Source organism: Aquila chrysaetos, chromosome 5, assembly GCF_900496995.4.
Source record: "Aquila chrysaetos chrysaetos chromosome 5, bAquChr1.4, whole genome shotgun sequence".
Taxonomy (NCBI): domain Eukaryota; kingdom Metazoa; phylum Chordata; class Aves; order Accipitriformes; family Accipitridae; genus Aquila; species Aquila chrysaetos.
Window position 1 is genome coordinate 50,125,758 of NC_044008.1, and position 26,597 is coordinate 50,152,354.

Here is a 26,597-nt window from a genome sequence, read left to right on the forward strand (position 1 = left end):
GCGTTTGGGTTGATAAATAGTTAAATTTTAACTTGTCTAGAAAAACAGATACCTACCAATTTTATATTCCAGTCCTTGGTCTATTTCTGCAAGACGTGGGAGGGCCTGGAACAGGCAGAGCAGGAGCACAAATCTGAAACTCCCACATCTCAAGTGAGACTATTTCAGAGTGATTATCTCACTTGTTCGTACTAGAAATTCCATCTGGAAGCTGAGAAGTCTTTCCCAGTGAAACTTGCCAAAAAAGTTTTTTTCTCACTGAAAGAAACTTTAAGAAAAATTGCTAACCAACTGTAATTGAGAATTTGATTCCAGTCTAAGTTAATTGACAAGTTCGTGTTGCTGCAGTCCAGCTTCAGACCAGGCCTTTGATGCTTCTTTTTTAAAGCAAAAGCAGAAAAAGAAAGAAAAACAGGTAAATTTTTAATCCAATGACAAAATAGTGACATAATTGTGATCAATAATTAGAATATACTTAAAAAGAAAATATAAACAAATTTGCAACAATCTTGCCAAAAATGTCAATTTTAACAATGACAGAGGGCGGTGAGGTACTGGAACAGGTTGCCCAGAGAGGCTGCGGATGCCCCATCCCTGGAAGTGTTCAAGGCCAGGTTGGATGGGGCTTTGAACAGCCTGGTCTAGTGGAAGGTGTCCCTGCCCATCGCAGGGGGGTTGGAACTAGGTGATCTTTAACATCCCTTCCAACCCAAACGATTCTATGATTCCATGATCTCACAAGTCTGGTTTTTGCCTCGGACTCTTTCTGAAAAGCATTAGTGGGACTACCTGAATTTAATTCAATCTGGAAGGTTTGGGGTTTTATGGAAATATTGGTTTCAAACACTTTCAGAGTACTTCCTTCATTAGTTTCATTCCACAGTTGTGCCTGCCTTTCCTGAAAAGACCTTTACAGATAAAAGAAAGACCCGTAAATCCTACCACACCATATAAAGGTGTTTTTTTCATTAAAAAAATTAAAATTATACACTTGCAAGTTATTATTACTCTTAAAGACTGTTGGGGGAGATGCAGAGACAGATACATACCCATAAACTAGCCCTCAGAACCTTATTTCCTACGGAACAAAAGCTACAAGTTGTGAATAACCTGCATGATTTCTGGAGAATAAAATACAGATTTATTAAGTACAGGAGAAAGTATGTCCCATAGAAAGACCACCCTGCAGTGATTGTAGTTGTTTGTTTTCCCTTGGAGACAGAACTCCCTGAATTCTGCCGTGCGTTCCTTCTGCCCGAAAGCAGTTATTCCCCAGTACCGTGAATGCGTTGCCCGCTGGTGACCGAATTACTCCTTGCCGCTTTTACCTCCGCCTTTGTCAGGCCCCTCGCACCCAAGCAGCCGGGGAGCCAGCCTCCGCAGAGAGCCGAAAACCCCAGCTGCCCGCCCGTCCGCCCGCCGCCGCTCCCGCCCGGTACCACCAGCTACCGGCAGGCCACCGGCCCGCCTTCCCAAGGCGAAGGAGCTGCTCCCGTAGGTCCCGCAGAGCAGGTACAGCCTCACAGGAGCATGCCTGCGGCGGCACGGGCACCACTAAGGGCGACCCGACGCCGAAGCTAACCCTGCCTCCGCGGGCGAATTCCGCCCTGGGCCCCACTGCCCCGTACCCCCCACCGTCTCCCACCTCGCCCCCCCGTACGGCTCTAGCTGTAACACAGGCGGCCGCCCGTGTTGCTGAGCCTGGGCCCCGTCCCCGGCGGCTCCTCCCGGGACCACGCGGCCTGCCGCGCCGCCCCGGGGCAGTCCAGGGTGGCCCTGGGCCCGCGGAGGGGAGGGGAGCGGAGCGGAGCGGCGCCCCGATGGGCGACACTGCCCCGCCCCGCCCCGCTGCCGGGGCTCGGAACGTCACTCAATACGTCCTTTCCGCATCCGGCGCAGCGGCCCTTCTAGCCAGGTGGGCGCTGAGGCGGCTCTATGGTGAGACGCCGGGGCCTGGGGCGGCCGGTGCCGTGCCGCCCCGCTCGGTGAGGGCAGCTGGGCCCCCGCCGCCTTCCGCCGCGGTCTCGGACTCCGCCCTGGGCGGCCTCCTGCCCTGCGAGAGGGGCGTCGCGGGGAGCGGCAGCGATGAGCGTCGCGGAGCGGCCCGAGGAGAGGGAGACGGCGGCGGCCGCGGCCAGCCCCGAGCGCTGGCTGGGTACGTGAGGGGCGGCCGGGCTGGGCGGAAGGTGCAGCGAGGTCCGAGGAGGGGGCTGGGGCCGCAGGCGGCCGCCCCCGGCCCCGGTCAGAGCTGAGCGCCCGCGGGGAGCGGGGCACGCCGCCGTGGGACGGGGCTTTGGCTCCGGCGCCCGTCCCCGGCGAGGGCGGTCAAAAGTCTTACGGTTGGATTCGCTCGGAAACGAAATGCGAGGCGCTGTTGTCGTTTTCTCCCACGCGGTGTGGCTTGTAGATTAAAGTTTTCTGTCTTGGGAGAGCTCTGCACGCAGTAAATAATCACAGCTTGCCCGTATGAAATTTACAGTACCTGTTAACTAACTCTTGCAAAGTTTCGGAGTTCGGCGTGTGCTGTTTTAATGAGTTCTTCATGTGTTTTGGGTGACAGGCTAAGACCTTTATTTGGTGGGCCTAGGTTTTTTCTCTAACTTTGAAAGCAAAGAGTGGGAGTGTGTTAACGTTCAGGTATTCTTGATGCATAGCCAGAACAACTGATATTGCCCCTTTTTTTTCCTCAGTAGACTGGAGTACATGGAATTTTTTTTTGTATAAGGTGTCTTTAGACTACTCTAGTTCCCTCTTTCTGTTGTGCTGGTGTTCAGATAAAACTGTTCCACCAGGAAGCTCATGATACAGGACTGGGAATAAAGGAGGGATAAAGAGGGGAAAGAAAAAGGAAGTGCTGTTTAGTTAATAAAGTGCAAAGAATGATTTTTTCATTGTTGAAATGCTTTTAGTTTTTACACAGGAAAGTATAGTTGCCCTAGGTGAAACCTGAAGTCTGTGCTGACCTGTCACATTCAACCTTGCTATTCTTTGGTGTAGGTCATAGTGATGCATCTCCAGATGAAGGAGTAGAAGAAGATCTGCCTTTAATAGATGAGAAAGCTGTGGAGCAGCTAACTGAAGGATTGATTTCTCATTATCTGCCTGATCTTCAGCGATCAAAATCAGCACTACAGGAACTTACGTAAGCAAATTTTTAAACCCAACTTCTTATGTGTGCATGCTTTGCCACTTCTTTCAGTATAATGTTTTAGTTACCCTTAACTGGAATATAGTTTATTGTAGCATTTCTGTGTTCTGACTATAGCACCCTGAATAGCTAAGTGATTTGCAGGAGTACTTGGGGGTGTATAAGCTGTGTAGCCTATCAGAACTTTGACTGAAGAATGTATAACACTAGAACACTAAAATTCCCTAAGCCAGGTATAGCAGAAGACATGTAGATTTCTCAAATGCTTGTTCACTTCTGTAGTGGAAAGTCTGCTGAAAGCTGGATTTATTTTGCTTGCTGAGATGCAGTTCATATTCAGGGCAGCTTGTAGTATGGTATATTGTTTGTTGTCCAGTCTCTAAATTGTGTTGCAAAAGATAAGACTTGGAAAATATAATTAAGGAGGTAAACAGATAAGAATTCTTCGTACATTGGCATCTCACTGATAACTGAGAATAGTTTATTTCAAATGCAGGCTGGAGCTGCCATGGATGCAGAGATACTGGAAAGGGCTTTACACAGATCCATCTCAGGTTTTGCAGGGTACATTGATTTGGGTTTCACGATGCATGATGTGGTCACGCTGCTGCCAAGGACAGCCTGTGTCTGGAAAGGCTTTAGCAGATTTGTGTGGGATGGAGGATCCTTAATAAAGCACCAAGGATCCATGGAAGTTCTATACAGAAATAACTTAGTCCTGCAGTGTGATGTAGAGGCACCTGAGTGGAAAATCAAGAGCTAATTGTTTTCCCCTTCATTCAACCTGGGTTGTTTACTCACTGCAGCCTGCAGAGTCCCTGTTCAGGGTTTTTGGATAGTCATCCTGAATATCCATGCTGTATGATGCATGCTGAATTTGTGTGTACTCAGCTGGGATTTTTCTAAAACCATTTACTCCTGTCTTTATTGAAATCACCTAGCAATGCATAAGAGGAATCTGATATTGGGAAACATGTATTTATATTGTTACAATCAAAAGTAGTATTTATTTAAAGGGCTGGTTGAAAAGCATATGTGCTTCATTACTTTGGTTTTATGCATCTTTTTTTGTTTCAGACAGAACCAAGTGGTATTATTGGAAACATTAGAACAAGAAATTTCAAAATTCAAAGAGTGTAACTCCATTCTTGATATCAATGCCTTGGTAAGTACTATTAATGCTTTCTTAAATCTCTATTAGTGTAGATTTTTTTGCTGAAGCATTAGTAGTAACTTGTGTATTTTCCTTGTTCTCAATGACCTACAGAAAGAGAACCAACCAGTTCAGATATTCGGGACAAATTGTTGCTGGAGCGGGTGCGGAACCAGCATATTTCCCTTAAATAGGAAGGGCACTGGGAAGAAACAGCAGGCTCAGTCAGCCAGTGGTAGTTAAGCCTAGTTGTTCAAAACCAGTAGCCAAAGCAAATGTATGCCATTTTTTGGCAGGACTGAGGCTCCAACGTGAGCTGTGTGCACCTCTCCAGGCTAGCAGGAAGGGTGCGTCAAACACTGATATATGGTGCATAAAATGGTAATATTTTTATTCTGTTTAATGAGTCGTAATTCAGTAGATTACTGGGTTTATCTGTTGAGATATGGTAGTGTTCTATATTAATACATGTACTATGTTGAACATGTTTAATCCATTATCAAACTGTTCCAGTAATCACTGTTTTTGATGGCTGTTTTGCTGTGTAGCTGTAGAAAACAACTGTTCAGACTTCACAGTCACTGCTTTAATGGTTATGTTTTTGAAGTTTTCAGAAGCTAAACACTATCACAACAAGTTAGTGAATATTAGAAATGAAATGATGATGCTCCATGAGAAGACATCAAAGTTAAAAGTGAGTGGGATAAATATTTTTACTTTCCAACATAGATATTTAATTATGTATTATTGACTTCCAACTTTTATTTTGGATGCACACTGGAAGTTCTGATTAAAATAGAATCTTCAATCCTTATCTTAAATGGATGTTTTCAGTAGTGCCAAACCATGTATGTTTTCAAACTTCCACTTCTATCTGTGCTCAAGCAACTTATGCATCTGAACTACTAGTAAATCTCAGTGTCATCATCGTGTTTAGGTGCTATAAGAATCATGCTTTCTTCTGTCGCTTAATCCACTCCATTCCAACTCGTTCTCTCTGTTGTTTCAGTTTCTGTGCCTTTTTAATGAAAACTAGATTGTCATAAATGTAAGCGTTTCTTCTATTGAATGTAATATGAACAGTGGCATACGTTCACTGACTTGATGCTATATAGGCAGTCTCTGGTTGCATTCCGGCAAGCCCAGTCCTTCAGTATGTTCAACAAAAGGATTTTCTCTTGGAGGCAATAAATTGCACAGTATGCACCTTGTCTGGTACACACGAAGGATGACTTTTACTGAGACTGAAGGGAATCCAGTTTGTATTTTCCCTGTGTAGATCACAGACTTGCCGTTTCTGAATGGTAGGATGGAAGTGGGAGGGAAGAAGAAAAAATGAACAGTTTATGCAGCATTCAGTCATGAGCAGGGTGAATTGGAGAAGATGAGAGAATGGGAGGGATTTTGTTGGTAGCTCCAACTTAAAAACAGCTATAAAACTTCCTTATTTTCTTGTCTTTTCTCTTTAGAAAAGAGCACTTAAGCTGCAACAAAAGAGGCAGAAGGAAGAACTAGAACGAGAACAGCAACGTGAGAAGGAACTTGAAAGAGAGAAGCAGTTAACAGCAAAACCTGCTAGGAGGACGTGAAAGCAGAGCATGCAACAACTTGTCCGAATTAATCATTTCTGCATTCTCTGGGATTCAGGCAGACTTTGCTTAAACTAGCAACAGTCTCTCTATGATACTGTAAATTCCAAAATGGTAATAATAGCGTTGGTAACATTCAAATTTTTTCATTTCAGCCATTCAAGTTGCCTTCTTTTGTAATGCTATGCAGTTTGATCTTATTATAATGTAAGTTAATTTTTATATATGTATATAGGAGAACTTAGGCATCACAGTTTTAAATACCTATCCATTTTTTTTCATCTGTTCTTCTGGTGTTTAGAATTCTGAGAGATATTTGGTGACTGGCATACATGTTTTTCAGACAAAATACAGAATACTAGTTAGAAGTTCAGTTCTCATCACTGGACTTCAGTGGCCACCTATTTCACTGAAACTGCTTTGATTCAGGCAGTTGGGATCTTTTTTTGATGGCCTGGTTCATAAATACTGACTTTGTGCAGCCTTAGTTTGGTCCATCTCTAATGAACTGAAGAAACTTCCAGTGTATTTGCCTGAAAGCTCACTTTATTGCAGCAGTCATTATTTTTTTGTCATCAAGTAACTTTAACAACAGTTTTAATGTAACTTTCGAATAAGTTCCCAGCTAAATTGGTTGCAGGGGGGAAGCAGAACACTAAAGATTCTCAAAATTTATGTGTGCACAGTGCAAAGACTAATGAATTTGTGCTTCCCCAAATATTTGAGTCAAATGAGGGAACTGTTGCTCCTGTAATGGTTCAGCAGGAAGACTGTGTGGTCAAAGCAGATTTCCGTGGAATTAGAAGTTGTAGTTTCTTCATTTTGTGCGACAAAATAAAACACAACCAAAACTAAGCGATTTTCCCTTCATGTGAAATTCAGTTACCTGTAGGAAAAACTACTACATTTTTTTCCTTAACAAATTATTCATTTGCACTTTGGGGTTATGTAAGAGAATTTTTGTTGTGCTGTCCTCACCCAAATTGATGATTATTAGCGTATACTGATGATAAATGGAATGGAGGTTGATATCCATTTCTCTGAATGTAAATGCTTTCTTGCAGCACTTGGTGTGAACTCCCATTCAAATGAATGTACATGTTGTCTAGACTGGTAAAAGAGCTTTAAACTGTTTGTTCCTACAGTCTAACAAACTAGTTATTTTATATCTGTGTTATTTTTTAAGTAGTAATGTAAGCGGTGTGTTTTGAAGTAAGATGAAGGGTACGCGATGTAAAGTTTTCCATAAAATATGTATGGTAAGGTATCAGAGGGGCACAGTCAATTTTACTTTTTCTTCCATTTTAGATGATTTACACAGTGTACACCTGTCTGGACTCTTCTGTATTGTAATTTTTTGAACTACTTTCCTGTTCTTAATATTTGTCATCTTTTTCTGTGAAAGACTTACTCTAACGAGTAATCATCCAACATGCAAGGTAAACTGGGATAATGTTTTGGGGCAAGGAGAACAAACTACTTGAAGTAGTCTGAAAAGACACTGAAATGCTGTTACTGAAGCAGTAATAGATTAAAACTTTCCACAGGTATTTTTCCTTTAGGTTGACTTGTGTCTGTTAATTGCCGGTGGATTGTTGACCTGTGCTGTGGTTTGTATGTATTTCTAAGAGAAATGTAAAGAATTTCCACAGTCCATTTTTGGAGCAGAATGTACATAACTAAATGTTGTTTAAATATTTTATTTTGTAATGTAATCTCAAAATTAGATTCTTGGAATTTAAACAGTTCTTATTAAAGTATAGCATGAAACTAGATGCCTCAGTATCCAAATCGGGATTAAATTCCTGTGGTATTTCTTGATTTGTGTTCCCTCATCTAGAATCCAGTGTAGAGTTTCAGGTTGTGGTCTCTTTCTGCGAAAAACTGTGAGGTTTTTTTTTTCCAAAGAACTGTGGGTGTTTTTTTTTGTTTTGCTTCAAAAATCATGGCTACTTTTACTGAAAATACAGAAGTCTAAGCATAGAAATTGATGCTTTTGCAGTTGCATATTTCAGTGTTTCTTTGGAATAATTTCTGATCAAATGAATAAAAGCTTGCAGTGCTTGCCTGAGGAATCCCATACACGTATGTAAAAATGTAATTATAACTTTTCCCATAAAATTGTAGTAAAATCTTGGTTTTGTATGAATAAGGAACCAATTTTACTAAATGACCTTTCTGTAATAAAGCGGAAAAAATGAATTAACATATATAGGGGGAAGTTTGGTCAGTTTATATAACTTTTTTTTTTTAATTAATAAGCTCTTAACTTATTTCAGTCACAACTACAATTCATTATATCCATAGGATGTTGTTCTTCCAAATACTCCTCTTGCATCTTAATGCATAAAAAGTAAATGCCGCATTGGATTAATTTAATGATACTGGCATCTAAAATTGTATGCTTGCATTAATATGCACTGCTAGAGTAATTTCTATTACTGTATACATTTAGTCTTGCTTGATTTTATAAAAAATTCCTGATCAAGTAGATAAATGTGGTAGTGTTAGACATTTTCTTACTGACTTTTTATTCCATCCACATGAGGAGGTGCAGCTATCTGCATCTTTTTTAGAAACAGATAAAATGACAGCTTTAAAACAGGTTTTGGGGGGTTTTTTCTTTGTTTGTTTGATTGTTTTTTTTACTGTTTCATACCCGGTGTACTCACTTGTTTTTAAACTAGCAAGTCATAGCAGCAGAAGTAAGACACTTAACTGTGCAATAACTCTTTGAATTTTTATTTTGTAAGATTCTACAAATTTAGGAATTACCATTGCTAACTGGGGAATCTTGGTTTCCCATGCTTTTATCTTTGCTGTTGTTAACCTGGATGCTTAATTTGGGTTCCCCCACCTATAGCCATACAGCTTTATGTGAGCTGATTTTTAATCCAGTGAAATCTGGCTTTTTCACTAATAGTGGTAGTTTTGCCATGTTCATAAGACAAATATTTGTTTCCTTTTGCAAAATGGCTACAGAATTATTTTATCTTGTTTCATTCTGTGTGCTGTGACCTAAGTGATAATAGCATAAATAATAATGTAAAGGATGTTTCTACAGCTGTTCTGTTGGGATTCTAGCAGCTGAGAGAGTTCTCTGGCTGGTTTATTCCAAATTATGCTTCAGTAGATACTTCTACTACCTGCTGCTTGCTTTGCAACACTGCTGGCTGTTCTTTATTTTAATTCTGAGCTTGGCGCTTTCATGCTTCACCTTGCAGGGGTCAATTTTTTTCAAGTCTCATTAAATCTGATTGGTTGTTTGATCTTTGTTGGATTAGTTGTGTGAATATAACTAAATTACTGCTAAAAACTTTGCAGGACTTAGTGATGTAAATCTCTTAAGAATACAGACTAGCAGCATAAATATTAATACAGCTATTCATGCTAGGCAAAACAGTATGCACTAAGTTTCTTACTAAGGAAGCATGTGAAGGTAGCAAAGATGATTTGATTTATTTATTAATTCATTTATTTATTTTTAAATCAAAGTGTAAGCTTAAGTTGAAGTAAACAGTTGGTTTTGGCACAAATATCACTGCTTTCCAGTAATTTGAGGTACACTTGTACTTACTTTACTTTTCTCAGTCCTTGGCAAAGTGATTTGTAGAAAAATGGGCACCAAAACTGGACAGTCACATCCCCACTATCACCGATTTATGTCTTCAAACCATCCCTTTGTGATACCAGTGCAGCCAAGAACTCTTATGGTGTGACGAGTTTAGTTTTCTCAAATATTCTCTATATAGGTGATCAAACTAAAACTGATGGGAAGAACATCTCTGTTATTGGTACCTGACAGTGTCACAACAGTGCTGGTGTGGAGAATTTTAACTGTTTTCCTCCAGGCAGTAACTGTTGGCGACTGCAGATCTGGGAGGTTATGATTAACTCAAGTCCATAATCATGAAGTGTTGCGTAGCTTTAAAGCACAGATGTTGGCCCTACCTGGTAACTCAATATTTCCTTCTTGGTTTTGCTCCTGTCTATCTGTTATGTCGGTGATGTCAAGCCATGGGGTGTAAGAAAGGAAATAGAACACCCTCCATGGCAACTGGAAAAGTTGCAACAAATTTATTCAGCTTTGACAAACTTGCAACTTAATGAGGCAGATAATTTAAAGCTTGATGAAGAATAATTTCAAAACTTGTACCCATGCAAAGGCAGTAGTCTCTAAAGCAGTAATTCACTGTAATTTTGCACTGTCATTCACACCGAGATGTAAGACAAAAGATAAGGCTGATCTATTTTGTTTCATGTGTTGCAGTGAAAATACATCCCAGCGCTACTGTGAAAGCAGGACCATCTCTACATGTACTGGTCAGGAAAGCACTATATCTGTAAACTAGCAATAAAGTTTATTGCCTTGATAAGCAAGACTTCTCTTCTGTCACCTGGAACTCATGTAAAGAATAATATCCTCCCATGTAAATACAGCCGGCCAGAGTAATAATAGAACAGTTAATGTGAACTCTTTGCCACCCCGCTGCTATCTGAAACCAATGTTTCACCCCTTCAGCGCTCAACTGAAGTTGCTAGTTTTCCAGTCTTTAAAATTGGGTAGAATTTTGGTAAATTATGCATGAGAATGTATTTCTTACTCTGTTTTGCTTCTACTTTTTTTTTGCTTTTACTACTGCTTATTTTTTGTTAGCCTTACAGATGCTATGATTTAGAGGTATGCCAGAAGAAGAATATCTCCAAGAAAAAATATCAAAGATGATGTGAGGAAATTACTGCTTTTCTTCTACATCACCCAGTGTTACTAGAATTCATTTGAGATTGTGCTCACTGTCAGGTAGGCACTTTCCACGGAAGAATAATCCCCATCCTGGAGAACTCGCAGTCTAAGCATAGACAGACATGGAGATGTCCTGTGGAGAGGTCAGTATAATTAACAGGCCAGGAGGTGCATGCTCTGGGCTTCCCAGGAAAGCCCAGTTGCCTGGTGAGCAGGGAGTGTTACCCATAGCTTCCACAGCCACCCAGGAAAGCCCAGTTGCCTGGTGAGCAGGGAGTGTTACCCATAGCTTCCACAGCCACCCTGGGGTGCTGGTGGCTCTGAGGAGGCGTGCAACCAGGCAGCGTGTGCCCAGCCCTCGCAGAGCAGCTTCCATCCTCTCATCCTGCCTGGACTTTGCTGTTGCGGGAGGGTTAGGCAGCACTCTCTGCAGCTGCAGGAGGGCTTTGTGCTACAGGCGAGTAGTTTCTTCATGTTTGGTTTATGTGTTCTGTTTCAAAGTTAAGGTACTCATTTAAGTAATTTCTTTATTAAAATTGCAGACTATCTCTGTAAGAAGTCTGTGGGGAAATATGCATGGGAGCATAAAGAAAGTATTTTAATATTTGAAGACAATCCTAAATATATATGTTTAAAAAAAAAAAAAAAAAAAAAAAAGATGAGGCTGTCTCTTAGAACAAAAAATGTGGAAAAAAGGCTGTACTTTGACTATACCGGGGCAGCTGGGAACAGGAAGTCAGGAAGCTCCTAGAAATTAGGAAAATGAGCAGTCTGGGTGTTTTAAAACATGTGACTGTAAACTATGGGTTTTTTTCTCTTGAGAGAAGTCACTCTTATCAACAAAGATGTCTAATCTCTGTGTCGTATTTTTAAAGACACTGATTGTGTCTTCTCCCAGTACATTTTCTGTCCATTAAAATCTGTGAAAATGTAGGTGTTCAGCAGCTCTGAAAAATGAGCCTTTGCCTCTACATGGGAATGCACTGTTATCAGAGGTCATTTATTTATTATTAATTATTGATCTAGTAAGTGTTTGGGTTTTTTTAATTCAAATTTAATTATTTTGCTATTTTTCTGTCTATAGAAAAGGACCACTAGATTAAGGTTTAGGGTTGCTGCTTATAGGTAACCTGATAAAGTTCAGATATCAAAGTATTGGTGGTCATTAGGTTACAGCTACTGTAGTTGTGATTTTGGTTTACGTCAGCCTGAAGTGAGTGACCTATGCTAAGTGGTTCTAGGTGGGACTTCTAGGCCGGTGCCAGCCAAATATGCAGCTGAGTTTAGATCAGGGGTTGGCAGGGGTCCAGATTTAGGATTGGAGTCAAAGTTTGTTTCAAAACTTACAGAAGCACATGTATTAGGGGTTTGTTTTCAGATGCACTCAGAAGTGAGAAAAGGGAAGGCATTCGACAAAAATTGGGAGGGAGGGTTTATTTATGTGACAGTGCTTTTGTGTAGAACGTTGTGCAGATCTTCTGTGGAACTACTATTAGATGTGCCAAGTCTTATGCAAGCAACAGGAAAAAATAGTTTGTTTCGGAGGCCTTTTGACTTTGGGCTTGCTTTCTTTTATGTTTACACATTTTAGCCTGGTGTAGCTGGTTCTACGTAGCTGTGGAAAGCATTTACAGAAACCTTACATACCTGTATGGGACGACTAAATACTGAGAAGTTCCTCTGAAAGGGTAACTTGTATCCTGTCAAAATTAATGATATCTTTTGGCTAAACTTGCTTTGTGTATTTTCTGTGAGAACAGTCACTGACAGTGTGGGTTTTTACAAGCAGGCAAAATGAGTCGTTCTAATTCAGATGTTAAGTGCTGTGGCCTCATCTCCAGCAACCTCTGTACCTGGCAGGAGCATCTGTGAGAACAGAGGTAAATTGTCAGGCTTGACTTTACGATTATTGGCCTTCAGCCGTAAGCCGAGAAAAGCAACTGAAGCTTCTTTTCTATAAATAGAAGCTCAAAGTAACACCAAGCATAGGGCAAGTGGCACAAGCAAGCTAAGAGTATTAGCCAGCTTGCCACTGGCTGGCCGTGAGGAGTGGTAATACACTTGAGCTGAACGAATGACAGCTGTGGAGCTGGGACAGAGAAACTGTTCTTGTTTGGAAGCGCAGGACATGATTGCAGTGTGCGTGCCTGGATGCACCAGGGGACTGACACAGGTACTACTTTTTAGATGGGCACCCTGCACAATGTCTTGTTCCCTTCTGCTTCTCAATTGCATGCAGACAATGTAAGAGCCTTGTGGTATCTTCCCATTTAACTCCTGAATGCCTTTCCCCCATTCTTTATAGCTTTCCATAGTTGGCTGTGTATCAGCTGAGTAGTTTTGCCTGTGCAGAAACTTTGTGCTAAGAGAGGAAGGTTGAGCCTGAGAAGGAAATGGCCTGACACATGGTTTGGAGCTGTTGGTTGCTTGATGCATATGAGTTGGCACAAGTAATTTTGTCTGTGTATGTTACTCTCAGTGCTGATCTTCACATGACTTTTTTTGGCTTGACAAACATGGCTCAGTGGATTAACAGCTGTTATTACTTCACGCTGTCACCATGCCATAAATCAAAAGGCCCTATAAAGTTTTTGGGGAAAAACATTTTAAAGCTTGGCTCAGCAGTGGGCTGCAGTTAGCTGGATAGAAACAAGAGATGGCAGCCCTACTCTCTGCTTGTACTGCAGCTGGAAGGATCCTCTTTCTCCATGCATGCAGGTGAGTTGCACCCTGATTTCAGCTTAGTACTCTAATAGTTTGACTTACCTTTGTTTCTTAATATTTCATGTATTTTTTTAACGTGGTGGGATTCCAGGCTCAGGTCTGATTTTTGAGACAGCAAGCTGCAAGAGCAATTGGTTTGAAGACGGAAGGACATTTAGGGGAAAAAAGATTAACGCAAACCCGCAGGCAAAGCTGCTGTGATGCTGAAGTCTGCTCAGCTTTCCTTTGAGTGCTGGCAGCTGCGATAATGGGTTTTGGATCTTGAAGTGAGATCAGATATCCGACTGAAAGTTGGCAGCACCGGCTGGCACGGCACCTCGCGGAGGCGCAGCGCCCAACAAGCTTCACGACCACCGGCTGCTGCGCACGCACCGCCCGGGCCGGGCCGGGCCGGGCCGGGCCGAGCCCGCCTGCCCTCCGGCCGGACCCCGGCCTTTGCCCGCGGGGTGCTGGCCGAGCTCCGCCCCGCCGCTCCCGCTGACAGGACCCGGCGCTTATCGCGCACGGGGCGGCGGCGCGGTCCTTTTCCCCCGCCCTTCTCCTCAGCGCTCGGCGCAACAGGCAGGCAAGTGTGGGGGGCCGCAGCTCGGGGCCGGCCGGCCCGCCCGCCCGCCCTGGCGTGAGAGGGGAGGACGGGGAGCCGCCCTGGCGCTCGGGGCCGAGGGGGTCAGCCCAGCCGTGAGGGAGCGGAGGTCCCGGGTTCGCCCTGGCGGACGGGCCGAAGGGGGAGGCGGCCCCGGGGCGGGAGGGCCGTGCCCGGCGGGGCAGCCTGCGGGCTCTGCGGCGGCAGCGGCGGCCCGTCTGAGCGCGGCCGAGGGAGGCACCCCTGCTTTGGGGTTTCCTGCAGGACGGGGTACCTCGGGACTCGGGGATGGGCGAGGAGAAGCGGGGTGCAGCAGGGGCCTCGCGCGTCCTTTGCGGCACCCACAGCCATTGCTGTTCAGAACTGGGGCGTCCCCGGCAGCAGCAGGCGCCGAGCTGCGCGGTACCTCACCTTGGGTGCGGGGCTGGGTTCACGGAAAGGCAGCACCTGCCAGGGCTGTGTTTGCTGCCTCTGGTGCCGCGGGGTGTCCGAGTCGGGCGACAGCCAGACCCGTGCGCCTCGACCCGCTGGGCGGCTGGCTCGGAGGCCGGAACAGTTTCGCTGTCGTGAGGTCGATACGCGCGGCGTGCAGGCTTTGCATCGGGGTGAAAAACTGCTGCCTGCCGTGTTAGCACGCTGGAGCTGCCGAGTGTTTGTGCATGGGTGGAGTATTTGAACTGTTAATCCGTGGCCAACTGTTAAGAGGATAGTTGCAATGATCTTTACTCTTGCTAGTAAGACTTCTCCAACTTCATTTGTTCTAACTCCCTGCAATAGATTGTTCACAAACAGGCTCGGTGAAGTAGTCAGTCTTGGGAGCTAAGCATACGATAGATACTCCAGAAAGGAAGAACGTGTAGTCGTCCGCAGTGCCTCTGTGTCACACTTAAGTTAAATGTTTCTTCTAGGCACTAGCTGTGTCTCAGGGCTTGTTTACTGGATGTGAATCTATAGACCTGACAAGAGAATGGCTTGTAGCACTTGGTATTCTGCGTGTGTCCCTTGGGTCTGAGGATGTACCTGTTCTGTGATACCTCCTCTACGTGGGTAATACTGCAGAATTAATTGTGACTAAGTGCCTTCCATGTTAGATCAGCTGGTGGACCGAATGAGTGCATGTGAGAAGAGGTTGAATTTTGGTGCTTGTAATTAACCACTCTCTTGTGATTTGTCAGCATTGTATTTTTGTTGTCTGTGTGTTTATTGCATAGAGGTTGATTTTAGTTACTTGTGGCCATTAATACATGGAGAACTGTAGCCAAAGGTAACTTCTACACTTTGAGCCTGTTTATAGGCTGGATGGTAGGTTATAGCAAAAAGTGTAATGAATGCAGTTAGGTGGATTTCAGCTGCTCTGGTTTGGATCCTGCACAGAACTGGCTGAGGCACGCTTATTCTGTTGAATCTGCTGTTTTCTTGGATAGAGATTGGAATTGGTTAGAATACACAAAAATATCAAATTGTAATGCATTACCTAATAAGCCTATTTTCAGCAAGGTTCTTCTTTAAAGAAAAGTTAAAAAAAAGTTGGTAACCAATTCATTTCCTCAATGATGCTTGTAGAAATGTCACTTATTTGTTTTTTAAGTACAGCTTAATGAAGATAGTTCTTTATGGTTTGTTTTCTCAATCTCTTAAGGGGATATAAGCCACTAACTCTGGAAAACAGTGTTTTCTATTTCCTTTTTTTTTTTTTTTAACTGAAAAGTCACTATTTTTATGTTTGTACTACCTTAACCTGCTTAATGGCATTCAAATGCTAAGTGATACTGAACTCTCCTGGTCAGTCTTAACTGTTGATTTTTTAAAAGTGCATTTTCTTCAGTATTAAACAGACTTATTCTAAAAGCATGCAAACAAATAGCCTTACAGTAAAAGGGAAAAGGGATTTATGAATGGAGGTGTGCCAGTCACTGACTATCTTCAAGCTAAGTCTGTTTAAAAACAGTCTGTTTTCAAAAAATGAGTTGGGGGGTAGGGGAGAAAGCTTTGAAATGTTAGCTCTCCTGGTAGAAATGACATTTTCTGTGGACTTACCATGAGTCACATCACCCTGATTTTTATGTGGTGCTAGGTGAGTTGTGCTGCAGTAGCGTTGCACAAGCTGCTGACGCTGTAACAAACCACTGTCCTGAATGCATTTGTAGAACAGATTTTCCTCTCTTGGTAACAGAACTAGTTTTAAACAGCAGAACTGTCTCAGGCTAAGCAGAGCACTCACTAAGGTGGAGAAGTGTATTGTAGGCTTTACCTTTCTAGGCAGTGCTTTAAGACTTGTATACGAATCTTCATTAGGCATGTGATTTCACACTACATAAGGCTAGTATCAACTGTTGTGTTTTGTTGTTCATAGTCTAAAGGATGATAGGTAAGTGTGCTGTGTGTTAAAATGGTCTTGTAAAAGCTTAAAATTTCAGCTCAGTTCAGGAGGCTAATTACAAATTTTCCCCTTTACCTTCATTTTTGTTCTGTAATTCCCCTGTTCCTTTATCTCCAGTGTCCAAAGTAGAGGGTCGATGTGTTGTTGACTGACTCAGTCGTACAGCTGCTAACTTGAGAGTTTAATATGAAGAATTTTGCTGTTCTTTTTAAAACAGCTGTCTACAAATGACACTTCAGATTGTTCATTTCTGTATACTTTGAAGCAACTTCGAAGCAATACAATACTGCATTCTCATCAGTTAGGCTGCTGTTAGTTAAGACGCATCTTGTGTGTGTTTATAAGCATGCTTACTTCAAAATCTGTTTTGTTAGAGAGGATAATTGTTCCTTAGTTAGCATTACAAAAATGAAGTCTTGTTCTCTTGGTCCAGACGTGCTGTGTGTTGTCAACCAGTAGGCCGCTGTGCCTGTTCTGTGTATTTAATAAAACCCAAAGCAATATCCTGCGTTCATGAACTTCCGGAAACAGGATGTCCCTCTTAAAACTGTTTTGCAAACAGAAGTTGCAAAACTTACTCTTCACCATTCATCTCTCTCTGACTTGGAGAAAGCAGGACACATCTCCATCAGGTAACTTTTATTTCTAGGGCTAGAACAACTTCCTCCCTTTGCTTGAGTGGTCTTTCCACATCTTTAAATAACTGCCTCCACTAGACAGATGATAAACAGCCTTCTAAAGTGAAACTAAGTTATTTGAAACTAACTTATTCTAGAGTTGGGTGTTTTTATTTTGAATGGGGAAGGGGATGGGAAGAATATGTCTGCATCTTGGAAACTTCCTGTAAAACAAAATGATTGTTTCTACAGTGGACACTTCTGAGATTTTCTCTCTCTGTTCCAAATTAATTGTACTGTAGGGATTAATAATGGGACTTCATAAAGAATTTGGGGTACACAGCGATGAGGGATGTTAAGATAGCACATGAAGGTGCAGAATGAATCTCAATTGGAGAATTTTTGAAGCTGACCTTGGAAGATTTTCTTTAAAATATTGAAGGTTTCTAGTTTAGTTTTCAAACTCCCGTCTGTAAATACCATAAATGAGTTCTACCCTTTTAAAGTGAAAAAGCTGGAGTTCTTGCCTGATGACTCAAGAAATTAAACAAAAGGGAGCAGGTATAGAACACAGGAAAGTCTTGTCGTAAGTTGCTGTTAGAATGCTTACTCATTCTTTATTGGCAACGTGGCAATAAGGAACTGAACTAAAATGAGTTTATACCTGTTTTATCATTGAAAAGCTAAAAACTGATATTCAGCATGTGCAAACAATGGATTTAAAACAGGAGAAGCTCTTGTTCACTCCAGCAGAGGGAGGGAAATGTGGGTTAGCCCTGACTGTCTTCTAGGTAACACAATTGCATATCCAGTGCTACGGTTGTTGAGATATATCACGCTTTAGGGTTCTGGCTCTCAGTTGTCAGGCGACAAGGTGCAGCTGTAGCAAGGATAAGTAGGTTTCTGACCTTTGTTTCCAGCTACTTTGCTGATGTAAAAGCTAAGAGGTGACCATGGATAGAGAACTAAGTGTTTTGGCTATACTCAAAGATCCCACATCTAGGAAGATGTAAACTCTTGTTTCATGGAACTTTGTTTTCCTATCAAGCTTAGGGCTCACTACTTCTCCTGCAAGAATAGACTAATACACATGCCCTTGCTCAAAGCACCATAGAACTTGGCATGCTTACTCTAATGGCTTGCACCCCTGGGAGGCAGCGAGAAGGGGTATGTCTGATGTGTGCGTTTGTGCTGGTACATCCTAACATTAAAATACAAATGTAATGATGTGTTTGACTGACACATTACAGTTAGTGGAAAGGCACTCAGTATGTTCACACAACTACCTTGTTCAGTATTTCAGTGATCTACAACGCCTAGCAAATTCTTGTTCCTTTTTTGTGGCACTCCTGTCCAGGATTGTAGTATTATAGCTGGAGTTACAGCATATGCATTGCCTGTACTATAGGATCAGATACACTTTCCTGCCACAATAACCAGAAAATGTTCTTATGCTTTGTTAGAATTCATTTGCTTCTATGAAATTTCAGTTTCCTGGTGGAGGCCATGATATACCCCCCCCCCCCCCCCCCCCCCCAATTGATTACAATCCATTTGTAAATTAGTGGTTTAGCTGCAACAACGGTTTAGTATTATAATTCTTGCCCTGAATACTCATCCAGGCATATAAATAAATATAAATTCTACATTCTGTAATTGTTACTGGTGCCTTTCCTTATCTTATAGCTTCCCACTTACTGAAAGATGTCAGCAATTGGAGTAGTGTCCTCCTGTTCCTGTCTCCGTCCTGGTGTACGGCTGCGGAAACCGGGAATGGAGAAGATGAGCTCCTTCGGCTTACACACAGCAGCCAGGTGTGCTGCCAAGGATTATTATGAAGTACTTGTGTTGGGTGGAGGCACTGGTGGAATCACCATGAGCGCGCGGATGAAGAGGAAAGTGGGGGCAGGAAACGTGGCTGTTGTTGAGCCGAGTAAGGTAAGTCTTCCTTGACTGTAAAGCGTTGAAAAGAATAAGCGTTTTACAGGTGTGACCAGATTGGTCTGATTCTCACCCTTTTCCAACCCCACATGTTTTTAAGTGTGGAGAGGAAGCCAACTAGCCATCTTTTAGAAGGCTTTGCAAGAAATTTGTTGCTCCATGATAGAGATGCATGCATCCCTCCAGCTTTGTCATGCAAAATTCTTATTTATACAGCTTCTTTTGTTAAGAATAATACAATGTTAAGAGCACATTGCTTCCTGTTTGGAGTGATGTGCCTTCTTCTTAAAGTCCCTTTAAACAGTTCTTAAACATCCATTTGAACGTTTCTTTCAGACTCATTACTATCAGCCACTGTGGACCCTCGTTGGCGGTGGTGCAAAGCAGCTGGCAACTTCTGCGCGTCCAACAGGAAGTGTAATGCCTAAAGGTGTTGAGTGGATCAAATCTCGAGTTACAGCATTGGATCCAGATAAGAACTGCATCTGGCTGGAGAATGATATTAAGGTAATAATGTAAAAAACAAACAAACAAAACAAAAGTTATTCTTCTTAGTCTCTTATTCTATGTCATGAGTTGTCTGTCCATTTCCTGCAGATCCCCTTGGAAATGCCTATTGAGCAAGACCTTCTTCCAGCATCTAGGAGGCCAGGAAATTCCCCTAGTCTTATGAGAAGTACTTGATCCTAAAATCTGTTCCTAATAAAAATTTGTTGTAGATAACTAGGTTAGAATAACATCAACTTAAAATATCATTATCATAAGTCTTTTCCCTGTTTATAGTGAACTGAACACAATAGAGAGAATATTTTGCTCCAGACACTTGGTTTTATGTATAGCAAGGGCTGTGTGTATAACTCATAATGCAGTTAGCATTTTAACTACAAATTATTCTTAGAGCTTAACATTTACATTACTAATGCACCCTCCATGTCCTTCCCTTATGACTCTGTTGCTGTCAGGCAACTTAAATTTGCTTTGAGGTAATTTTGGGGTTTGGGTTTTGTCTAAAATACTTTTTTCCTTTACACAACAGGTATCTTACAAGTATCTGATAATTGCTCTTGGGATTAGTCTGCATTATGAAAAGGTATTTGTTTTACAGTTATCATGTTTTTACTAGTTTTAATGGCATTACATACCCTCGTGATTCACTAAAGTAAATGGCTTTTCAGTACACTTTTTTTACTGCAAGATATTGAACGCTAATACGAATTAAAGAGCCAGAAGACAGCCTAATGACTTTATTCCTTCCACAGATCTCTATGTAATAACCCAAATTACCCTTGGGAAGGTCTTTTAAGACAGCTTTGTTCCATCTCTGTGGCAGTATCAGAAGATGGGGCAGCAAGTTAAATCCAGAACTTAAAGGCAGTCTGTAATAACGAAATAATAAGGTATGCTGGCTGTAGTCTAAAGCATCTCTAATGTAAACAGAAGTGAGGAATACACAGCAGTCAGTAAAATCTGTCCTGCAGAATTAATTTGACCCACCCTCACCTTTCTTAAAGGATGCACTTCAAAAGGAACCAGCTGAGTTACCATGCTTGTGCTTAAACAGGCCCTGGGGCCATTCCCATTTATTAGGCTTCCTGTACACTTTATATGGTGGTGCTCAGAGGAAAATGTTAATACCATTTTATGGCACAAGAATGACCCTAGTGATACGCAGGAGGAGGAAAACACAAAGGCGAGATGTTTGAGTGATTTGGTTCTTGTGGTTTTAACCTGACCTGTATATGATGTAGTAGTACCTGATAATATATTTGAATATCTCTCTGAAAAGCTTCCAAGGTATCTGGAAAGCAAGAACTCAGTTAACTATAGTCACACCAGATAAACTCTGGTGATTAGGTCTGTGGAATGAAGAGTTGTATTGTGTTCAGTGACCCTCTCAGTCTTCATATATCTCTCTTCAGTACAACCTGATAAAACTAAATTCAGTATTCAGTAATTAGAAGCCATGTGATACAGTTAATCACTATTACTCTGTAGTGAATAAAATTCATAGTAACAGATTCATATGGCTTTAAAATGAAAGTAGCCAGTTTGAAAAGAGGGATGGTTTCTCCTACTTGTCTTCACCAACAGTATACTTCCTGGTGTGGACTGTAATGTCCCAAACACATTGCAGTGCATGTAACATGAGTCTGTTTTCTCACAGAATTTCTGCAATCCATTATTTTGAAATGGGGACAACTCCCTTTCTCAAAAGCAGATGCTCAGGCGTAGTAGGAGTAGTAGGGAAATAATTATTGGAGACAGTTGAGTTAAAACAAAATAACCCTAGGAAGTACAGGTATCTGTAATCCGACTACTGAAAAGTTTCATTCAGCTTATAAATGTTCATAACACCTTTTTTTTTTTTTTTTTTTTTAACATTTTTACTTATGATGATGTGGCAGTGACTTTATCTATTCTTACCCTGAATTTCATGCACTAGTCTACAAAAACTTGGATCTAGGTCTGCACTGAACACTTATGCAACAGATGTTGCAGACCAGAGTCATTTCAGTAAATGTTACATCTACTAAATCATCTACTAATGGAAATATGTTTGATTGCTAGGCTTATTTTCAAAAATGCCAACTAGAAAGTATGTATGGGCTTTCTTTTTGCTAGAGTCTTCTTAAATAGCTATTTCTCAAGTCTCCATTTAATACTTGGTGATGATGACAGAATTTTTGCCATCTGTACTTTAATTTCATTTTCTTAGATCAAAGGCTTGCCTGAGGGTTTTCATCACCCTAAAATAGGTTCCAATTATTCAGTTCATACGGTAGAGAAAACATGGAAAGCTTTACAAGATTTCAAGGAAGGAAATGCTATCTTCACTTTTCCCAATACACCAGTGAAGTGTGCAGGGGCTCCTCAGAAGATCATGTATTTATCAGAGGCCTACTGGAGGAAAGTAAGTATTCTATTCTCTCTGCCAGTGCTTGTTCCCACAGTTGGAAGGAAGGCTTGTTCTAAGGCATTCATATTATCTTTAAAACAAACAAAAACCACACGAGAGGAATGTGACTCAGGATTATTAAATTAAAGTGACCGAGTTGCTTTTTCTATTATTAATGTATAATAAGTGAAGCTAACTGAATTGTACATAAATATTTAGCATATATTCAATACTGGAGAAACTTGTAGAATTCAGAATCCATAAGGAAACAACTGCGTATCCTGCTTCTGGTGAGCTACAGATCCAACTGTTCTCAGCCTAATTTATAACTTTAGGTGGTATGCTAAAATAACGCTGGCTGGAATTAAGTAATTCTTGTTGCTTTAAGTACTTAATACCTGTTGCCATTTGTCTTTCTGCTAGTCTGAAAAGTGCCTATGCTTCCTCCTTGTGGTGCACTGTCTCGGCATGAGGAGGAGTCTCAGCCAGGCTGTTAAAGCAAGCTTAGTGGAAACAAAAGACAACTTCAAGTGGAAGTGTCAGGCTTCATATATGTTTAAGTATCATGAGCTATCTACTAGGCCAGTATCTGAATAATGCATAGAAGTGAGGGTTTCAGAAAGCTATATAATGCTAAGCTGCTATAAGTGCTTAACCTGCATACAGCAGTTCCTCAGTGAATTGCAGCCACCTCTTCTCACTAGCAATTTGTGTGGGGTGTCTTCAGTACCTCACTCAGAAAGGGCAAAGATTATCTTGTCTAGCATCTAACATGGTTTGAAATAGCTGTACGTCAAGAGTTCTAGTGTTAATACTGCATTAATAGTTGAACTGCGTTAATAGTTCTATCAACTCTTCAGTAGTGCAGCATAGTTCTCTTGTCTCTGCTAGCTTGTCACAGTTTCTTAGTAGAAAAGGCTAATTTGATCTCTCTGTCCAGACAGGAAAACGTTCCAAAGCAAACATAATGTTCAACACTTCACTTGGTGTCATTTTTGGTGTTAAGAAGTATGCTGATGCATTGCTTGAAATAATAAAGGAAAGGAATATTACTGTTAACTATAAGCGCAACCTTGTAGAAGTTCGAGCAGACAAGCAGGAAGCTGTGTTTGAAAACTTGGACAAACCTGGAGTGACTGAAGTTCATCAGGTCAGGAGCTTTCAGACCTCTAGTTTGGTTCTATTTCTTTTCCTCATATACTGTAACATAACTGCCACACTACAATAACATAATGTTTGCTTCATTGTATACTGCCGTTTCCTCCTGAGACTACCACCTCTAACTTTAGCAGAAGATTAAAAAGTTTGAAACTAAGGTGGAGAGAAGGAAAAAAGTATTTCATAAACCATGCCTGGACTCCTGTATGCCTTGTCAGTGTAATTTGGGAATGTCTCTGATGTACACAGAGGAAGGCAAATTGCTTTTATGCCAGTCTAAATGGAGGTATCTGATAAGGTTCATGTTAATAGAAGGATGCACTTAAAATTTGAGAGCAAATTTTCATTCTATATACTTGGTTTTGTTTCGTTTTGTTTTTTTAAACACAACCACCAAACCAACCAAGAAAACCCCTCTCCACACTGTGCTTGTTGCCTTGTATCAACACAGGTATGACTTACTCTGGTAAACTAGCCATTGAGTGCCTTTTCTTTCTGTCTAGTATGAAATGCTTCATGTCACACCCCCAATGGGGCCACCTGATGTACTTATCAACAGTCCTGTCTCAGATGAAATGGGCTGGGTGGATGTAGATAAGGAAACTCTACAACACAAAAAGTATCCTAATGTATTTGGTATTGGAGACTGCACCAACCTTCCAACATCAAAAACTGCTGCAGCCATAGGTAAAGTTGCACGTGTGTGTGTGTGTGTGCAATGGAAAAGTTTGAGAGTGACAGTAAGCTTCTTGTTTAGTTTGTTACTTCTGAGGTCTTGACTTCAATTATTTCCAGCTTTCAAAAAGACATAAGTCTCCTGGGCCAACTAATTAGCTGCAGACCATGCTGATGCCGTTAACTCACAGCTCTCTTGTTCCAAATGCCTCACAGATGAACTAATGCTATTTTCTGTGTTCACAGAATGGCATAAAATGAGTGTAATACTCTCGCATTCCATCATCATTCAGTAACAAAACTTTCTGCTCTATCTCAGCAGCTCATGCGTATGTGTCAGCTAACTGATAAGTCACTACTGAAGGATCACGTGTTCTGTACTTGTAGGCATAGGGTCCAATATAAAAACACTTTAGGCATATGGTCTCACAACTGAAAAAAAAGCAACTAAGAGTGTGGAAAAAAAGAAGGGCTATACAGTATGTTATTGGTGTAACTTGAAGAACGCTATAGTCAACTGTTCCAGCAAATGGGTCTAGAATACTTTCCTTACAGCACTCAAAATGAAACAAAACTTCACTGTCACAATCTTAGTGTTTGGGAAGACTGAGCAAGTATAATTTAGGATAGGAGAGTGGGCATAAGCTAAAAACATACAGCTCAAGTTTCATTAAGCTTTAGCATGTTGGAAACAGTGAGGCTAAAGCATTATTTCAAAATTTTTTTTTTTTTTTTTCTTAGCTGGGACTGTAAACTTCCCAAACTGATTTGACATTGTAACTTCAATTACAGCTGAATTGTCCAATAAAATGCCTGGCTACTAGTGTTTGCTCTAGTGATGACAATAATTGCTGCCTGAAACAAAGCCTTAATACACTTTTTTTTTTTCTTTTTTTTTTTTTCTTTCTTATGTAGCTGCCCAGTCTGGAGTGCTTGATAAAACTATTTCCCTGGTAATGAAGAACCAGTTGCCAACTAAAAAGGTACCTACAGATCTTATCTTAGGGAAAAGTTACCTTGACTGTTTTCTGCATTGTTATGCAGGATATCTCGCAAGCAGCTAAACCGTGTGAACTGGAAGGCAGGAAGGGCTTTGCATCAGCAGCTGGGGTGCAAAGTGGCTAAATACTGTATATCATGATAGTAATTTCGTTGCACAATTCATATTCTCGATACTGCCATTAAAAATACTATCTATTTAATTCCCTGACTTCTGAGTGGAAAGAAGTTTAAAGGCTGATGAGTCTGGGTTCTTCACTAATGCAGGTGACTTATTTACAGTAAAACTGTTGACTAGTATAATCCCTACTCCAGGAAAACCCTTGCCAACTTGATACACCTGTACAATGTTAAACATGCCTCCTCTGTACAGAACACGATCTTTTAAGGAGTTGAATTGAAGGTTTTGTACTACAGGAGATGTTAAGCCTATAGCTATGTTCAAATTTCTCTTTGGGACTTGGCTTTCATTTTACATATGGCCTCTGAATTAATATTCCTTGGGCTACTAACCTGAGTATCATCATCCATACTGCTGCAATCCTATGGAAATTCTCGCAACTAGATTCAAGATCCCATTTATATACTGACTGTTAAAGCCAGCACCAGCTCTCATCCTTATCTACTAATCACCTATTCTGCTGGTTACAATAATAACCAGCAATTAATGACACAAAGCCCTATTGTTCTAGGTTAGTTCTAATTTAAGCATTGTTAACCAAATCTACAGTCTGTTTGAAATAAAATGGCTTAGTATTATGGTTATTAAACCGTAATTGGCTTAGCAGCCTTCCACACTCCCTGGTATTAGTGCTATAAACACAGAAACCTCCCAGTAACTTATTTTGAAACATGAATATTAACAATATGGCTTGTAATACCTCAGCATTTACACCTTATTCGGATTAATGAAAAGGGGGTATTCTTCATTGCAGTATGACGGATATACTTCCTGCCCGCTAGTAACAGGCTACAACAAGGTGATTCTGGCAGAATTTGACTACAATGCTCAGCCTTTGGAGACCTTTCCCATTGACCAGAGCAAGGAGAGAATAACCATGTACCATATGAAAGCCGATATGATGCCTTTTCTCTATTGGAACGCGCTACTTAAGTAAGTATTTAAATTCTGAGCAGGCAGAGCTGCTGTGATCATTCAGAAAAAAGCCAGGTAGAGACACCTGTTCTGGCTTAGTTCCTTAATATGAGTAGGACCAAATGAAGCACATCCTTAGTCATGACTAAGACCTGGACTTTCTGAGGATTTGGGGCACTTTGCTATTAACAGGGGTTCATTTGTTCAACCAGAATAGAGTTGAATTGCACAGAAGAGCAGCCCTTGCCCTATTGAAAACCTCACTGAAGCAAAGATGATTTTCCAAAACAAACCCCTAACATTCATCTCTTAGCAAGTATGGTCTCTTATGGGAGTAAGGCGAAAACACTCCCCGCAAACCCTACTTCAATAGTACATACAGAAAACTTGATGAAACAACTCTCTCCATTTCTAGGGGATACTGGGGAGGACCAGCTCCTGTCAGGAAGCTAATGCATCTGGGCTTGAAGTAACTACTGGTTCTCAAACCCTTTTGAAGAAAAAGGACTGGTCTTACAATGGATCAATATGTATCTTCCCTCTTGGACCACATAGTACTGATTTTTTTTTTTTTTTAATCAAGCTTTTCTCCTAAATTCACTTTTTTTTTTATGAGTGATTAAGCCTTCATATGCTCTCACTGCTCTTCTATGTAAACCAAGGCCTTAAACCACTTCTGTACATACACAGGAGTTTGAACTTGCATTAAGCTACAGAACACTACCGAAATCTTCTAGAGCAATCAATTTTAAAGCTGTTGTATATGTAAAATTTTCTCCCTGATGCTAAATAGAATTGTCTACATCCACAGTCAATGCGTGCACTGGATTTAACAGAATAATTCAATGCTAGTAAAATGGCCTGAAAAGCTCCTATTGTTCTCTCATTTTTTGA

General features: G+C 41.3%; 2 protein-coding genes and 1 long non-coding RNA gene across 10 annotated transcripts; 2 read left to right on the forward strand and 1 right to left on the reverse strand.

Annotated features, from left to right (window-relative positions):
* Nucleotides 1-402: 402 nt before the first annotated feature.
* Nucleotides 403-1,648, reverse strand: LOC121233326. Its single transcript, XR_005932460.1, has 2 exons — nucleotides 1,050-1,648; nucleotides 403-908 (listed from the first exon to the last, which is right to left on the reverse strand). It is a non-coding gene; the product is annotated as an uncharacterized LOC121233326 (long non-coding RNA).
* Nucleotides 1,649-1,884: 236 nt separating this feature from the next.
* On the forward strand, nucleotides 1,885-8,100 carry BLOC1S6 (biogenesis of lysosomal organelles complex 1 subunit 6). Its single transcript, XM_030014641.2, has 5 exons — nucleotides 1,885-2,155; nucleotides 2,998-3,142; nucleotides 4,226-4,313; nucleotides 4,909-4,995; nucleotides 5,771-8,100. The coding sequence occupies exons 1-5, from the start codon at nucleotides 2,086-2,088 to the stop codon at nucleotides 5,888-5,890; spliced, it is 510 nt and encodes a 169-aa protein (XP_029870501.1). The 5' UTR covers nucleotides 1,885-2,085; the 3' UTR covers nucleotides 5,891-8,100.
* A 421-nt stretch (nucleotides 8,101-8,521) lies between these two features.
* SQOR (sulfide quinone oxidoreductase) lies at nucleotides 8,522-26,574 on the forward strand. 8 transcript variants are annotated; one of them, XM_041123702.1, is made up of 12 exons: nucleotides 8,524-10,691; nucleotides 16,755-16,953; nucleotides 17,987-18,105; nucleotides 18,625-18,876; nucleotides 19,216-19,386; nucleotides 19,916-19,969; nucleotides 21,596-21,790; nucleotides 22,716-22,925; nucleotides 23,437-23,620; nucleotides 24,524-24,591; nucleotides 25,543-25,721; nucleotides 26,119-26,574. In XM_041123702.1, exons 4-12 carry the CDS (start codon nucleotides 18,643-18,645, stop codon nucleotides 26,174-26,176), a joined length of 1,353 nt encoding a protein of 450 aa, XP_040979636.1. In that variant the 5' UTR covers nucleotides 8,524-10,691; nucleotides 16,755-16,953; nucleotides 17,987-18,105; nucleotides 18,625-18,642; the 3' UTR covers nucleotides 26,177-26,574. The 8 variants fall into 8 exon arrangements, with proteins under 8 accessions (XP_040979641.1, XP_040979636.1, XP_040979637.1 ...); XM_041123703.1 differs by having other exon boundaries at nucleotides 17,992-18,105; XM_041123707.1 differs by lacking the exon at nucleotides 19,916-19,969 and having other exon boundaries at nucleotides 8,522-10,691.
* The last annotated feature ends 23 nt before the right edge of the window (nucleotides 26,575-26,597 follow it).

What these genes read in the sequence shown, in the direction of transcription:
- BLOC1S6 (XM_030014641.2), top strand. Translation starts at nt 2,086, where the DNA reads ATGAGCGTCGCGGAGCGGCCCGAGGAGAGGGAGACGGCGGCGGCCGCG. An exon ending in TCAGCACTACAGGAACTTAC is followed by an intron (nt 3,143 to 4,225) that starts GTAAGCAAATTT and finishes TTTTTGTTTCAG; the next exon opens with ACAGAACCAAGTGGTATTAT. An exon ending in TTCTTGATATCAATGCCTTG is followed by an intron (nt 4,314 to 4,908) that starts GTAAGTACTATT and finishes ATGTTTTTGAAG; the next exon opens with TTTTCAGAAGCTAAACACTA.
- SQOR (XM_041123702.1), top strand. Translation starts at nt 18,643, where the DNA reads ATGTCAGCAATTGGAGTAGTGTCCTCCTGTTCCTGTCTCCGTCCTGGT. An exon ending in CTGTTGTTGAGCCGAGTAAG is followed by an intron (nt 18,877 to 19,215) that starts GTAAGTCTTCCT and finishes CGTTTCTTTCAG; the next exon opens with ACTCATTACTATCAGCCACT. An exon ending in CAGAGGCCTACTGGAGGAAA is followed by an intron (nt 21,791 to 22,715) that starts GTAAGTATTCTA and finishes CTCTCTGTCCAG; the next exon opens with ACAGGAAAACGTTCCAAAGC.